Genomic DNA, 17,065 nt, shown 5'->3' on the forward strand with positions numbered 1-17,065 from the left:
TACATTACGCGCGATTTGGGAGCGTATACCGCAGCAGTTCATCAATACTTTAATAAGAGGTCTTCCAAATGGAGTTAGAGCACTAACAGAGGTGGACCCACAAACTATTGATTTTTCTTTTCGGGATATTAGAAATTGAGCAGGAATAGAAATTTCAGGTTTGTAATTTTACAATTTTTTTTTATTTTCTATTTTTTTTTCTTAAAAAATTTCTTTCTTTCGGTTCATCTGTATGAAAATACGAAGTAAAAATAAATCTTTATTTATATCACTCCATTTTTCTATTTGACCTTATAAACAAAAAATAAAATACACATTTTCATAATATCCACTTCAATTGTTGAGAAGTGTAGTATGGACATATGGGCCAACAAAAGTCATATTATTATGATACAAAGATTTAAAAACAAAGTACTGAGAAATAGTGTAAATGCTCCCTGGTACATCAGAAACAGCAAAATCCTCAGAGATCTAGGATAAAGACTGTGGAGCAAACTATAATCAAATTCACCAATAGTCACGAGCAGAGACTTCATCAATATGTGAACATCACGCCCATTCAGGTTCTTGACAACACAAACCTTACAAGAAAATTCAAGCCTTTTGAGTTGGTGATATGAACAGTGTTAAAAACAGAGCATTATGCATCTTAGTGTAATTATAAGTTCGTTAGTAGCTAAGGAACACTACTTATATAACCCTTGCAGTAATGTAGTCATGTCAAATGTCAAATGCCTTCTTAAGATCCACGAAACATAAATATGCCGGTTTGTTATATTCTAATGATTTCTCTTACACTTGGAATAAAAGTAGTCTGCTTGAGTTTCCTTCTGAATGTGTTTCGTTTGTAAAGTTCGTTCATCTCTTTTGCTTGTCTTTTGATCATTCTCCATATTAATTTTTGTGTTCCGTAGAAGTCGTGTTGCATCTGTTTGCAGAAGATCTGCCAGTGCTCCCTTTTTATTTGTCTGACTAAAGTATTTGTTCCATTTCTGATTCGTTTATAGTAGTTGTATGCCTCTTGTGTTTTTTGTGTTCTATACTGTAAAAAGGCTTTCTTCTTTTCTTTACATAGTGTCTTCACTTTCTCTCTAAACCATGCGATTTTATTTTTTGATATGTTAGTGTTCGTTACTGTCCTCTCTCCAATTGATTCTTTTGCTGCGTTAATCATGTTATTTTGAGCTTTTCCCAGCTTTCCTAGATGTTTCGTTTTCTAATATTTCATTCTCAGCAATCTTCTGCCTGGTGTTATTGTGGAGTGAATCGAGTAGCTCTGCGGTTACCACATCCGGTTCCAAGCCCAGTTAAAATGTGGAGGGTGACTGGCAATATTAGCAACCTACCAATCTTAAAAACGAATACTGCTCAAAGACACAATGTGAAGCCTCGGAACCAGATTCATAATCGTACATAACAGCACTTTTCTTTCGAAACATCCTAACCTATGTTAATCATAACATCCTAATAATGTTTTCATTATTTTTGTTAGAGTCCAGGTCTCTGAACCATATGTTAGGACTCCACGTATTATTGTTTTGTAGATTTTTATTTTTGTATTTCTCGATGTAATTGTAGATTTAAGAGGATAATTGAGCCCAAAATAGCTTCTGTTGGCCGTGCAAATTCTGCGGTTTACTCCGCGGTAGTACATATTATTTTCAGTGTTAAGGAGCGCTCCCAGGTATAAAAATTCGTTCACTGCTTCGATGACGTCGTTTTATTAACTGATTTGGTATTCCTAGCTCTTTCATTGATTTGAACATTTTTCTTCCATTCACAGAGTCGTAGGCTGCTTTGCAGTATATAAATATGTGATGAGTATCAATGTCATATTCCAGTGTTTTTCCCAAAATTTGTTTCAGTGTTGCAATCTGATAAACCACCTCTGAAACCAGTTTGGTATTTTCCTACTATTCGTTCTGCATGTGCCGTACGGTGACATAGTACGGTGGAAAATATTTTATACGCTGCATTTAGGAGCGTAATTCCTCTTTGGTTAGAGCATTCAAAGATATCTCCTTTTTGTGTATGGTGCAAAGTATTCCAATATTCCAATAATTGGGGAGGGATTTCTGTATCCATATTTCTTTTATAAGCTGATGTAATGTCATTATGGTATGATGGTCACCTTCTTAATATAGTTCAGCTGGCAGATTATTTATTCCGGGTGAGTTGTTTCTGGCTAGTTGTTTAACTGTATCTTTAACTTCAAAAATCGTTGGTGGTTCCTCTTCCCTCTCGTCTGTTCCCCTTACCTCATCTCTTTCGTCGTCCAGGTTTTCTTCTTCTTCCTCTGTATTAAGTGTCTGGTTAAAGTATTCCACCCATCTATTCAATACATCTTTCCTTGTTGTTAATAGGTCGCCATTCTGACTTCTGCATTGTCTTGTGGTTGCCTTGAACTTCTGCTGATGTTAATTTTTTTATAGAATGCTCTGAATTCTTTCTCTCTGTTGAGGTTTTCTATATATTTAAGTTCCTTATTTACGTTTTTTTCTTCTGTTTATCCTCTTTTCTTCTCCTCTCTTTGTCTGGTAATTCTCTACAGTTGTTCTAGTTCGTCGGATAAGCATCTTTCTGAAGGCTTCATTTTTTTGATGTTGTTTGATTCCAATACAAATTTGTAATTATGCGAACGTCTCTGCTATGCCAAACTATTCCAGAACTGTATTAATGGAACAGAAATACCAGAAGAATGGAAGACAAGCTTCATAGCTACTATCTATAAAAAAGGCAGACGTTATGAAGGTGACAGCTATAAATATACGGAAATTTGATAAAATATAGAATAGAAAATAAATACAAAGATATGGAAGCTGAAGAACAAGCTGGATTCAGGACAGAAAGATCATGGAATAGTTGGACTAATACGTGCAGAAACAGAAATGTGCAGTATTAAAAAATTCGGTAAAAATATCAAAAGGCAACAAATCGCTGTGTTACCTTGTATGGTTCCTCACATCAGTCGTTGAGGGGAACGATGCGAGCACACAATTTTAAACGCAATCAGTAAAAAATCAATAAATAAACAAAAATCATTTGATGCGTACTGTAATTATTTATTGATATATTTGTTAATATTTTATACTATTTTTTATAAAAATTTATAAATTTGGAAGCGGGCAAAATGTATCAAGTATGAGCAAAATTTTGTTTTATTCGACTCCCCGTTGTCTTGCCACTTTTTCCTTATGGAATACTAGTCTTACGCCGCCGCTGCTCTCAGAGTGGTTGGGCGCGTTAAAGTCAATATAGATTACTACATTTTACCATTTTCCGACAGAGCACTCCAATAAAGTAAAGCGTGGAAAGCGTTTACTGTCCAGAACGATACGTTGGAGAAATATTGTGCCTAATACATAAGTAAAGTACTTACTTAATTGAGGGGAAGTTTATTTTAAGTTTACTTTTTTCGTGTTTATATAATATATATATATATATATATATATATATTTTGAGTTTAGTTCTTGAACCTTAATATATATTTTTTTAGTGGATTTTCTTGGGCTTAGGTTCATAAAAAAATTTGATTTGATACTAAGGCATTTTTATATAAATGGGCAAGCTTTTTTTTAAAACGCCACAAAAAGAAGTTATTAGAAGAGGTTTATGGCAAAGAAAAATTCACACGTCATAGAATTTTCAATGTAAATGAAAGTGGTATATCTATCGTAGAGTCAAAAGTGGCTAAAATAATTGGTTTGCGTGGAAAAAGGCAAGTTGCTATTTATTGTTTTATTGCTTTAGTTATTTTTCCACGAAAGAATTTGAGCGATTAACTGAAAAACGGGGCTCCTCCACCGGGAACCATATTTGCGGCTCATCACTCAGGATGGATACAAGCAAATCTGTTTACAATGTTGTTCCAACACTTTATAACATTTGTAAAACCTTCGAAAGAGAATCCTGTCCTTCTTATCTTAGACAGACATTTCAGCCACACTCAAAATATTAATTTAATTGATTTGGCCAGACAAAACTATGTTTCAATCGTATCACTGCCACCCCACTCATCATACAAAATACAACCACTTGACAGGACATTCATGGGATCTTTAAAAATCATGTACAGTGAATAAATATTCGACAATGGTTACGATATAGTATACTATAGTACGGCCTGTTAGTGCTTATGATGTAATGGAGCTTTTTGGGAGAGCTTACATTAAATGTCAGAAGACTGAGATAGCTATCAATGGCTTCAGAGTTACTAGAATTTTTCCTATTAACAGAGAATCATATTCAGAGAATCTGAGTACATTGTGGAGGCACGTAAGAATCAACAACTTGCTCCAAATTCTACCATTTCTCAAAAACAAGACGAACAGAGACAGTTAACTCCCAGTGAAACTGAATTGAATAGTGTTGAAATTGACCTGGCTATGCTAAGAACATCAAGAGCATCTGATTTAGTTGTTCCGTTAAAGTCATCTGAATCCTGTCAAGCTAAACTATGATCCTCAGAGAAACAATACTCTACCCAGAGCCAACCTCAGAATGAACATGTAGCATAGCAAAATTCTTTTCATACAAGCCCATTTCGTAAGATTTTCATAAAATTAAAAAAGAGCTTCTACTAGGGGATGTAAAGCAACTACTTCAGTACTTATAACTTCTTCTCCTTACAAATCGCAATTAGAAAAGGCTGCAACAATTAGAGAGGAGAAAGTAACTAAGGCCAGTAAACAACAGACACGTGGTAGAGGTCTTGGTTCAAAATGTCTCATATTACAAAGAAAAGAGGAAGTTAAGAAAAATCTTAAGTTCAAGGGAGAATCTAGCTCCGGTGAAGACTCAAACGACACCATATCCTCAGGTTTTTCTGAAAAGTTAGAAATTCCACCAGGTGTATCTTTCGTCACAGCTGAAGAAGATGTGGAGTGTTTGTTTTGCTGTGTTAAATTTTCAGATGAGTGTAAAGGAGAGCGTTGGGTTAAGTGCCTAATGTGTTCCCTCTGGGCTCACGTAGAGTGTGCAGGGGCAGAAGAAAACAACTACATATGCGACTATTGTCGTACTTGAATGTCAAGTATTATATTTTAAATGTAAAATTACAATTTTCTTCATTTAAAATTGTTAGTGTTATTAATTTTAAATTTTTCTTAAAATTTTCTTTAATATTTTTTTAGGGTCCCACAATAGGAAACATTTCTCAAACTCACAAAAATGCAATGTTCGATAAAAAAAAATTTTCACGCCTACAAAACTTAATAAAAAAAATATAAATAAAATAAATATATATTGCAAAATGGTTTAATAATTTCTTTCAAATTTGAATTTTTTAAAATTCAAAAACAAAGTGGGGACCCGAGTTTAGGCAACTTCTTCTACCGATATACCAAAAGAAGCGGGATTGTCTATTTCGCGAAATTTACATTGAATCAAAAAACTGAAAAACCTATTTTCAATATTTTTTAAAAATGTATCGAATGACACCTAACATGACTTTCCAGCCCCCTCTGGGTTGGGAGGGCAAGGGGCAACCTTAAAATCGTAAATAAGAACCCATTTTAATTGCAGATTTGGATTTCTCATGAAAAAATAAGAATCTTTTATTCGAAACACTTTTGTCGAATTGTTTATAGGTAACGCTATAATCGGAAAGCTGATGTATCCTGATACCCTAGAAATATTATGAAAATGGTCTAATATCCCGAGAAAAAAACTTGTATTTAGAATCTGAATCTACAATAAAAATGAAATTTTCTATTTAAGATTTAAATGTTGTCCCCCGCCCCACCCCATGAAAAATAATAAATAAGTGTTTGGTTTTTCATTTAGATGCATATATCTCAAGATATTATTTTTATAATTTCCAAGACTATTTTCATAATTTTCCTAGGTTACTAGGATAAATTGTTTTTTCCGATTATATGTAACGCCATCTATCAACAATTCGACAAATGTTTCAAATAAAAAATACTTATTTTTTCATGTGGAATCCAAACCTGTAATAAAAAATTGCGATTCCCATTTAAGATTTTAAATTTGCCCCCTGGCCCCACATACAGGGGGTGGGGCTGAGGGTAGTGTTTGGTGCCATTGGATAGATTTTTGAAAAATATTGAAAATGTTTTTTAATGTTATTCGATCCGATGTGAATTTTGCGAAATATTCGACCGTCCCGCTTATTTTGGCACACCTGCTAAATTAAACAAAAATAAAAAGTTTCCCATTACGTATCACTATATCCAATATAGAGCAAAAGCCAGTTACAAGAAAACGATAAAAGATGGATAATGAAGCCTCACAGATAGAAGTAATCAAGGTCAGAATAAAAGATCCTTGAGAAAAGAAGTAGACAAATCGATAATAAAATGGCTTATAAGAGACGGTGAATGGAACGATAAAAACAAATATAAAAGCTTGTAATATGAAAATTGTAATATCTTTGTGCATACACCATATTATATACATACTATACGAATAAAATCAGTTTTTTATAATATCATTATTTGTATCAATTTATCCACTACCTACAATATTCGTTAACCTAAAAACATAAATATAATAATGTAATAGGGTTATACTGTCATAATTTTCTGTCAATGAATGGACAGGTTTTTTAGTTAAATACAACCGACCGGACCGCCGTAACACAGCCGTAAATATAATATATTACACGAAACAACCACACTCATCCCTGCGATTGCTCTTTCACAGCTCTTATGGTAACCAAACGCGACTTGGGTAACCCAAGTATAAAATAAAGCATTGGGATGCAATGCAAGGTCACAAAAGCAGTTCCGACTGTGTTACACGTATTTCGGTGCGAGTGAAAGGGCTGCTATAGCGACCATATAACTAACGGTCCTTCAGTATACTTCCAAGAGTCAAGACCTTGCTGAGGAACACTATGGTAAAGAAAAGGATGACTGGACTGTGTCTCATGGGCGTACATTCATACTCTAACCGAGATACAATACAGGGAAAAAATTCAAAAATTACTTTTTACTTTATATATAAATATATAAGTATATAGCTTTTTGTAGAGAACTAAGTATGCTTTTAAAAAATAATAAAAAGCGAGACCTATTCTAGTAAACTAATGAAGTAGTTGACATCTTTAATTTGCCAATAATTGACCGATCAAACCTCTGCAATTCATCTGTTAAATATATTTTATATATACATATATATATATATATATATATATATATATATATATATATATATATATATATATATATAATGAAAATTTAACTACCTAGTTCAATTTTCTTGAACCAAGTTTAAAATGTTTGATAAAACTTTCTTGGGAATCAACATTTCAATAAATTTCTTTATGTAAATAAGTGATTTATTGTAAAGTAATGTTTTAATAAATGTTTTTGTGGTATTTAGTAAAGGGTCGGTTACAAAATGTAAAATAAATTTTATTTATTAAATTCATGTGCTTTTTGTCATTTGTAGCGTTTGGACACTGTTTGATATGTATTGATTCATATATTCTAATTTTTGTATTTTGTTCTACTTTTAAAATTTTTGTTTGCTCAAAATTGAAAGTGTTGAACTTTTGGTTTTTCATGTTTGGTAAGGGCTGTCGTATTTTTTTATCATATTTATGTAAATTTAATCTAGATTGTAGGTGCTGACTTGTTTGACCAATATACATTCCTTGACATAGTGTATGAAATTTCATGTAAAGAATTATTGTACCGACAGTGGCGTAATATTTAGAAGGAAAAAAGGAATTGCTTATCTATAATCTACGCCACCAGTAAAGTAAAATTAATATTTAGTTTAGCACATTTAGTTTCTAACCGGTGCTTTTCACATTTTCTTGAAACATCTTATTTTGAAGCTTCAGTTATTATGTCTCATTCTTAATGGAACAGCCTGTATACAGTATTATTGACATTTTTGCACCGGGAACATTATAAAAAATTCTATTCGATTTTTAAATAGTTTTAACTTTGAGGCGTATAGGTTCTATTAGGGGTACATTTTAAAAGTATTTTGTCATATACAGGATGTCCAAATATTCTCAGCAAGTACTAAAAGTTGTAGTAAGGTAAAAGTAAGTTGGTGTAGTAAGTTTTAAGTGGTGATAACTTGTTTAATTTATATGGAATGCAAAAACAGGTGTAGAACTCAAATCGCTTCAGTATTAGTTGCAATATTACAAGATGTTAGTACCCATATAATGACTTCTGACCATATGTTATTAAAATATAGGTCTAAAGTATCTTTCCAGGTGAACATCCGCACACGAGAAAAGTAGGGCAAAGTTAACACACAATCAAGGCTCCAGAGTTACAACTGGTCTGGTCTCAGCACACAGACCGGCCGTGTGGCCCTGTGAGCAATACACGTACCTTGGAGTGATTTTCGACTCGACAGGGCAAGATGATCAAGAAATAAAAAGAACATTAAGAGCAAGCTAGAAGAACGAGAGGCTGTTTGAACAGTATACTTTGGAGTCAAGAACTAGGAAAAAGTAGGAAATATAACATATATAACTCTGCAACAATTAAAATACCTATTTGGATACAATTAAAGAATTGTAAGAATTGAAGAGAACGATTAAAAGTAGTCTGTTATACGGAGCAGAAACTTGGAGAATAACGAAGAATATCAAAAGAATGCTGTGGTCACTAGAAATGGATGTCTTTAGGACAGTTGGAGTATCCCGCAGATAGAGACTTCGTAACAATGAGATAAGACGAGAAATGGGAGTTAAAGCGTTAATAAAGACAGATGTGGCTACTGATTTGGTACGGACATGCCCAGAGGATGAAAATACAAAGCTTCCGAAAAAGTTTATAGAGGGGGTTCGGTATAAAACGGTCGCAGAAGACAGGAAAGACCTCAAAAGGTCTGGAGAGAAGGAATGACTAAGGCAATGAGCGGAAGAGGCCTTAAAGTGGGCCAATATATATACATATATATATATATATATATATATATATATATATATATATATATATATATATATATATATATATATATGCAGACCAGTCTAAAAGTGATCAAAATTTATTTTCTATTGCACTAGGAGCATAAACGTCGTCTGTATCGTTAGATATGCAATCTTCCATTGTAAAAGAGAAGACTTTTGAACATAAGCAATATATGCACATATAGTCAAGCGGCTACGGATCTCTCAGGGGTCGTAAAGTAGTCTTTAAGCTCGTGGTAATACCGATAAGAACTCCATAGACACACTCGATAGGTAGAGCATAACAGTACCACACTTACATGGGTGTTTAGTCATCGGAAAATACACGGCAACTAAAAAGTTGATATACGTCTCAAAAGAGGATTAGGTAGAAACTACTTCGATCCAGAGCCAGACCAGAAAGCATTGCCTGCTACCGGAAAGAGCCTGGATCCGAATACAACATAACTCCCACTACAAATTTGCCTCCGGTGTATGACAAAGTATATATTAGACGAACATGTGCTAATAGGGCTAACGCACTGAGGAAAACAAGCTGAAATCAGCTTAGGATCATAACAGGCTGCTTGGACCTGCGGCAGTAAGGGTATACCTGCTTTCAGTGGGATTATTTCATGGAGAGTTAAGCTGCAGACTATGGCAAAGACTGAAAAATACTTTTCTGACTGGTTTTTAATCATATTTTGCAAGACTATGACGCACTAAATCAAAGAATACTTTTCCAAGACTACAAAATTACTCCAAAAATATATGGTCCTTATCCACTAGACTTGTACAAGCTGTTACTTTATGTATATGAAAATTTTAACACAAACTATAATCTATGAGTAGTATGAATAAAAAATTTGGCTTAAAAAGTACAAGTAGGTATTAAGAATTATATAATTACAGAGAAAATATAGGTGTTTTTCTAAAAACCACAACTTTGATACAATACATATTTTGAGACAACCTGTATAAGGTCAAAATAATTTTCATATATTCCTCTAATATACGGGCTAATAAATGAGAAATATGAGAAAGAAGACAGAAAACTATGAGAAAATCATCGAGGAATAATCGTAATATCATCAATTGGGAGACTACCTATACGGAAAGATACTGAAAGTAAAAATAGAACAAGAGACAAAGCGAAAATCAGTGAAGACCAAGCAGGCTCTAAGACAGATAGTAGATCATAACACACCACAGACCACACTTACACACTAGAACAACTCATAGAATGGAAGAAAAATAAATAACAAGGTTATAGCTGTGATATTTGTGGACACGACTTAATCTGACATCACAACTCTGTAAAACAATGCACAAATTGCGAATATAGAAATAATTTATAAATGTCTCCAAAAATATGTACAAAAACAACGAAAGTTCATTAAAACGGAATCAAGAACCATAGGAAACTTCCGATACAACAAAATGTCTTTGGTAGAATAGTGAATAGACATCTAAAAATAAAAACAAAAGCACAGATTTCAAACATTAATGTTTAGTTTTATGACATAGTTTTGAAAATTGGATAATAAATAAAAGAAACAACAGAGATGGAATACCGTCGAGTAACAAAAATGGACAGAAAGAAATGAGGTAGGTATTAAGTCAGAGAACATAGCTAGAAAAATGTATATTAACCTATGTAAAGAGAAAATATTAAAGAAAACAATATTATAGAGTAAGAAATATCTAAGAAATGAAGGTAACTAAGTAAATAAGTTGGTTAGTGACAGTAACTGATGGAATTGTGAAAATGGCAACAGGTGTTTAAAAAAATAGTTAGAATAAATTGAAATAAAATTTTAAATTTAAATTTCCACCATAAAATTATTTTCAATAACAAAAAAGCGACAAAATATTTTTTGCACACACTGTATATCCTATTTAGTATATTATATAAAAACCCTTACCAAATATTTACAGAACAATCCATGCATAAATGGAATAAAGGGTAACACATCCAAACAACGAATTTGTCACGCATAACAATAATCCTGAAACAGTAACACCTATGTATAGGCAGATATATATCCAAATAGTTCCTGTGATAGTGGTAAATGAACATGATGTTCCTTAATTTAGCTATTCCTTGACTCAAGCGCCAGCCACATACAGAATCTCTGATTGCACCAGCCGTTGACTTCCCCTCCAGGCACGCTCCGCCACGCCTCTTGGCCTATCGTGACCCTCGCTTTAACTAAGACCCTCCCCGAACCGCCCAGGCCACGTCAGTGTCGGGCCAAAGACTGAAAGGTCACTAGTAGAGGCTAGAGTATTTCGTGGGTTTGACCTATCACCTCCAATGCGAAAATACGTGCTCTAAAATACTCAAACTCTTTACAGGTTGAGTATAGCAGTTTAACAGTATCTTCAACAGGGTCTCGAGTTACATATGGTTCGTGTAAAAGTGCAGTGTAAGTGAAGTTACAACTTTGCGGTGCATCGCCTAAAAGTCATGGCTCTTGTAGCCAGCTCCTGGCGAGAAACATCCTTAGGTAACCCAGTGAGCCTGAACTCTTTGCCCAACGGTTTGAATCCTTTACCTCAAACTAGTACTTTAACTCCTTTACCCACCAACATTAATCCTATTAATCTTGAAACATCCGATCCTTCGCTGATCAATCGACAAACGCCGTCACAAAACTCACAAAATAGTAATAACAGTGTAGATAAGAACCAGAACATTGAGTGTGTTGTGTGTGGGGACAAAAGTTCTGGTAAACACTACGGACAATTCACATGCGAAGGTACGTTTGCAATTATTTCATTGATTAAACACTCATCTATTTATATATAGCAATATATATTATATAAAGTATATATACGTTTATATAGGTATATAGCCCTTATATACTAGTCCTATATCTTTATATACTCACAAGTATATAAGCGATATGTACTGTCACTACCTATATAATTCTGTTATATACCTACTTATATACCTTAAATATATGAATATATACCATACCTATATATATATATATATATATATATATATATATATATATATACCTATATATAAATATATTCTACTTTTGCATTTATATACCTAACTATATATAAGAAATATGTGCAGTCTACACTTATATTTTTAAATATATAATAGTATATATAGGGATAAAATACTGAACTTACTTATATATACACATATATATATCTTTTATGCAATATATATATATATATATATATATATATATATATATATATCTTTAAACGAAAGTATACATAAGTAAATATATAAGGGTGGAGAGAGTGGCAGCGACAAAGGCAGGAAGAGAGAGAGATAGACAGAGGGAGAAAGAAGGGATACTAGTATTCATTGATCTGGTTGAATAGGTATATCAGAAGCTGTTTGATTTAGAGGTATTTACTGTGATTTTTTGACTCTTAAATTTTAACACGTTCGGTGTTGGTATTGTTAGTCGAAGAAATCATTTTAAGTAGATGCGCAAAAGATATCCAGCGATAACTGTTAAATAAATCATTATGCACACACACAAATATATATGTATACATATATATATATAAATATATATATATATATATATATATATATATATATATATATACATATATATATATATATATATATATATATATATATATATATATATATATATATATATATATTTTATATGCATAGATGAAATATTTCTTTACTTCATTTTCAAATATAGTTAGTTGGCCTTGATTGCAAATATTTTGTAATGAAAAATTCAAATAACGAACCCTTAACCTAACTTTAATTTTACGAGCTCAATATATTCAAAATATCGACACAAAAAGGTACAGAACATTTTTCCCAAACCGCCGAAAAACTCACTTTTAAAAAAGTTTAAGATATTTCTAATTGAATATTTAATAATAAATAATATATATTACAAATCAAGAATTTAACTAAGAAAAAAGAATAAAAAATTTGAAAGTCTACAAAGAAACAAAAATTAACATTAAATTTTAAATATTTTCTAATGAAAAACGATATTTAGTAGGATGTATTATCTCCACGACCCCTAATTGCGGCTCTCATTCGCTAAAGTATACTTTTTGCTCCAAACCATCAATTATTTGAAACTGAACATGGTTACGTCGAATACGTCGTCCCATAATATCCCATGCATGCTCGATTAGATTTAATTCTGGACTCCTTGGGGGCCGTGGTAATAAAAGAATTTCAATTTCATCCAAGTAATGGCCGGACGGGCATTATCTTGCATCAGGCGAAAGTTTTCTCCAGCCGTGGGGGAAATGGCACTACATGATCTTCCATATTGTTCAGTATAGCTTTCAGCGTTTAAATTGCTACCTAGAATTGTAAAAATTTCTGTATGAGCCTCTAGGGAAATGCAGGCCCACAGCATTATACCACCTATTGAACTCTGGGAGTTAAACAACATTGGTGATAACGTTCACAAATTCTTGTCCAAATCCTAGGCTGGCCATCTGATGAATATCTGTTAAATCTTCACAGATAAATCTGATTTATCTGTGAAGAACACCATACCCCATTCTTCAACACCCCAATTATGATGTTCGCGAGCGAAGTGTAAACGTTGTTTACGATATTCTGTGTTAACAGAGGTTCGTGACAGATATTCTGGACCTTAATCCATATTCATTTAAGAGTCTTCGGACGGTATAAACGGAACCTGTGTTTATGGACATAATTTAATCGTTGAAGAAGTAGATACTCGTGCTTATAATGTGCGATCACGTAACGCTTGCAATCTAAAAAGCTATCTTCAACGTTTCCTGAAATCTTGGTATTGCATCAAACACTATACTTCGAAAAATTCCTGAAGCATGTGCAATGTAACGAATGCTCTGCCCATCATATCGTATACAGCTTCTGCTACTTTTTTTGGTATCATCATTTTTTTATTGTAATTTTTGAAAAGGAGAAAACAAAAAAAACTAAAGACTAATTTGTAAACACTTAAAATACCAAAATAAACTTAAAAATGCTGTTTAATTAAGACACTATTTCACATTAATAACAGGAAGTTTGTTGTTCGTAATAATCATTTAAACAGGTTCAAACAAGAAAAAACGTTATCGCTAATAAGACATAAAATAAAATTCAAAAAAATTTTTTTTTAAAAACGAAAAAATACATAAAAATCTGAGTTTCCGGTTAATTTAGCACTCCAGTGTATTTAAAAAAATAAGACAACATTTACGAACCACTTTTCAATATGTTAATATAAAGACTATGTGATATTCCTGACTTTATGGACCATTAATCCATTAAATCACAGTAAAATGATTAAAAAAACAACCCCGCAACTGCCAAAATTTTGTTATCATTTGCTTGCTCTAAATCCTCGATCCTTTATATGCATAACATTTAAAATATGAATACCCTCCCCGAGTGTCTTTAAAGACCGCACTAAAATACAGTAGAAATGAAAGCAGGGGTCATGAATCCTCACATATAATCGGATTAAAAACCTGCATCATTCACTTACTAAGCCGAAGACAGAATTTAGTAAGTGAATATCTACACAAAGTAAACACAAAGCTGAACATTGCATCCCCTTCGCTGTAAAGGTCAGGCGTTAGTATTAACCCCTGTTCTACCAAACACCTATATGCTACTATTAGAAGCTTGACTCGAAACATCATATAAACTCGTAGTATTTATACAACACTGTTATATATTAGTGTCCTTTTCAGTTCTTATCGATTAACAGAGTCAAAAAACAAAAATTATTGAAATTTATTTTCGTACCAGCGAGTGGCACATAAATGTGCCTATATAAGCCTATATAATCCTATATAATCATTTGATCACATTCATTCTGCATGTTTTTTGTAAATTTTGATTCTATCTCTCGATTCTAAATGAATTATTTATTTATCTCGTGCTTATATTTGAGGTTATAAACCTTGTTGATAATATAAATGTCAAGCAGTAATTGTATTGTGAATAATGAGCTAATGTATCCTTCCAAAACATTTATATTTCACAGTTTACTCTACCTATGATTTTATTTTTGTCAATGAAGAATAATTATGGGAGGTGTAATAAGAAAAAAATAAATTTTATTTGGTATTGAGGGACAGTAATAAACCACCATTAAGTACTCATTCCTTAGGCGTACCTGTTTATGGGTGTATAGTTTATTATGTTAATTTTTTACGACTAATTTGTACAGGTATCATAACAATACAATACAACAAATAATATAACAACCTCATTATCATGATACCTCTGTCAGGTAATAATCCCATTCAAATAAAATTCCCTTTAGCACCCTTGCATATATTATCTAAAATAATTTGGTTTCAAAAGTACAGACAGTTGAAGAGTAGAATTTTAACACGATTAAAAGGAAAACTATTACTCTTTATTCGAAATTATTCAAGGGCCCTTTATTTGCGACAAATCTAAAGATAGATTAGGTTTTCAAAGCAATTTGATTTTCTTCATAGATAAAGCTAATATACGATATAATGGTAATACTAAGGAATTTTTAATTTGGAATTACCATCTCTTTCCTACTCCGTAAATCACTCTGCTAAGCAGTCCACTGAATACTGAATAGAACTCAGGACAATCTAGGATAACGTGGGTCCTAATAGTTAATAGGGAACGTGGATATATACGACAAGAGGATATACAAGAGGTACACAAATACAAAATTTTCTGCGCCCACTGCTCTTTCCAATTCCGAGTGCCTTAGCATGGTATGCGTGCATGGTCGTCCTGAGTGTATTTCGTCTCAACGCATGGGGACAAAAGGTATATAGAGAGAAAACCAGATGGCCAAGAAGAGGACTCAGAAATGAGTGACTCTACTGAGACTACAAATAAAATATAAAAGGAACGAGCGGAGAGGCAACCTCGGTCACGGATTCCTAGTCAAGTTTTTATTCGTGTCATAGTAAATAACAAACGTCTATAAAGTCCTTTTTGTAGTTTTAAAAAGGAGCCAATCTTCCCCATGCAATAATATTGACACCATGGAAGATACTGACGAAAAAACGACTAAAAGAATCTAGAATCCCCTACAGCATAGTAGTCCGAATAACGTTTTAAAAAATTGAAAATTGATAAAAAACGATAGCTCTAAGAAAAGAAAGTATAAACAAACTGAAAGAAATATAATAATTAATAAAAAACTAATTTAGTGAATAATCTGAACAGACAAGAAATTAAATGATAAAATAAAGACTGACATCTTATAGACAAGACAAAACAACATGGGACAAAAAGATGAGAGATGGTTCAAAGAGATGTAAATATAATTAAAAAAATAAGACCATATGCGAGGGTCCTATTAAAGTGACGAGAGGGTTTCGAGTGGATGAATTCATCTCAAAAGTGAGAGGGATAGAGAAATATAGGGGATGTCATTTCATCCAAAAATGAACTGCATACGTACATTGACTGTGGAAGATCGAAAGTGATAGAAACGCTAATTGATCAAAAAGTGACATAGAAACTGTTTGGCGAATTAATGGACCCCATATATTAAATAAAAACGAATAAAGAATTAGATAATTTAGAAAATATCACTAGATAAACGTTTGCGATATCTTATAGACAAACAGATCGACCTTTTTGATATATTTTAACTCAAACACAAATTTTTAGGAGAAGTAATGATTCCGTAAAAAACAAGGTTAACGAATAAAGATTTATTCTTTAAAATAAATATCCAGAATACGAAAGACAGTTAAGATTTAATTTCAATACAGAACACCACCACTCGCTTATATATATTTCGTCCTTTTGGACTCCTCAGAGCGAACTTGTGGAAAACTCAGAATGAAACAAAATCTTCTTGTCATATTAGCAACTATTTTAAATACAATGTACACCAGACGCTACAGCGATATCTATTAAAAACCAATAGAACTTCGTTCAAAATTAATTCAGGAAAATGCCAAATCTATCATATCCAGATATGCAAAAATATAAAACCAAGCTTTAGTTAAGAAAAACACTGTTACATATATCGACATCGTTTATATTATTATAAAACCACTCATTTTGGATAATCCACATATAGAAACTGCTCATAAAAACATTTGAATTAGTAGAACATACAGTGTAAAGCAGAAATAAGATGTTAACCACTACTGAAATGTTTTGTACGATCTCCCATTTCCAGTTTTTGACCAACACTAACAGTATTTCTTATACAGACATATATGAGG

The 17,065-nt window shown here is 32.5% G+C and overlaps 1 protein-coding gene and 1 long non-coding RNA gene across 4 annotated transcripts in view; one reads left to right on the forward strand and one right to left on the reverse strand.

The window, feature by feature from the left end:
- The window catches only part of LOC140451943 (uncharacterized), a 261,924-nt gene that overhangs the window by 20,836 nt on the left and 224,023 nt on the right, over positions 1–17,065 (reverse strand). The window lies entirely within an intron of this gene.
- Positions 11,131–17,065, forward strand: part of svp (COUP transcription factor 2) — a 198,324-nt gene continuing 192,389 nt past the window's right edge. Inside the window, exon 1 of one of the 3 annotated variants that reach the window (XM_072545924.1) lies at positions 11,131–11,646. In XM_072545924.1, the coding sequence (XP_072402025.1) occupies positions 11,355–11,646 (292 nt within the window). In that variant the 5' untranslated portion in view covers positions 11,131–11,354. The remainder of the gene's footprint in view (positions 11,647–17,065) is intronic. The other 2 variants (XM_072545925.1, XM_072545926.1) reach the window with 2 other exon arrangements.

Source organism: Diabrotica undecimpunctata, chromosome 10 (assembly GCF_040954645.1).
Source record: "Diabrotica undecimpunctata isolate CICGRU chromosome 10, icDiaUnde3, whole genome shotgun sequence".
Taxonomy (NCBI): Eukaryota; Metazoa; Arthropoda; class Insecta; order Coleoptera; family Chrysomelidae; genus Diabrotica; species Diabrotica undecimpunctata.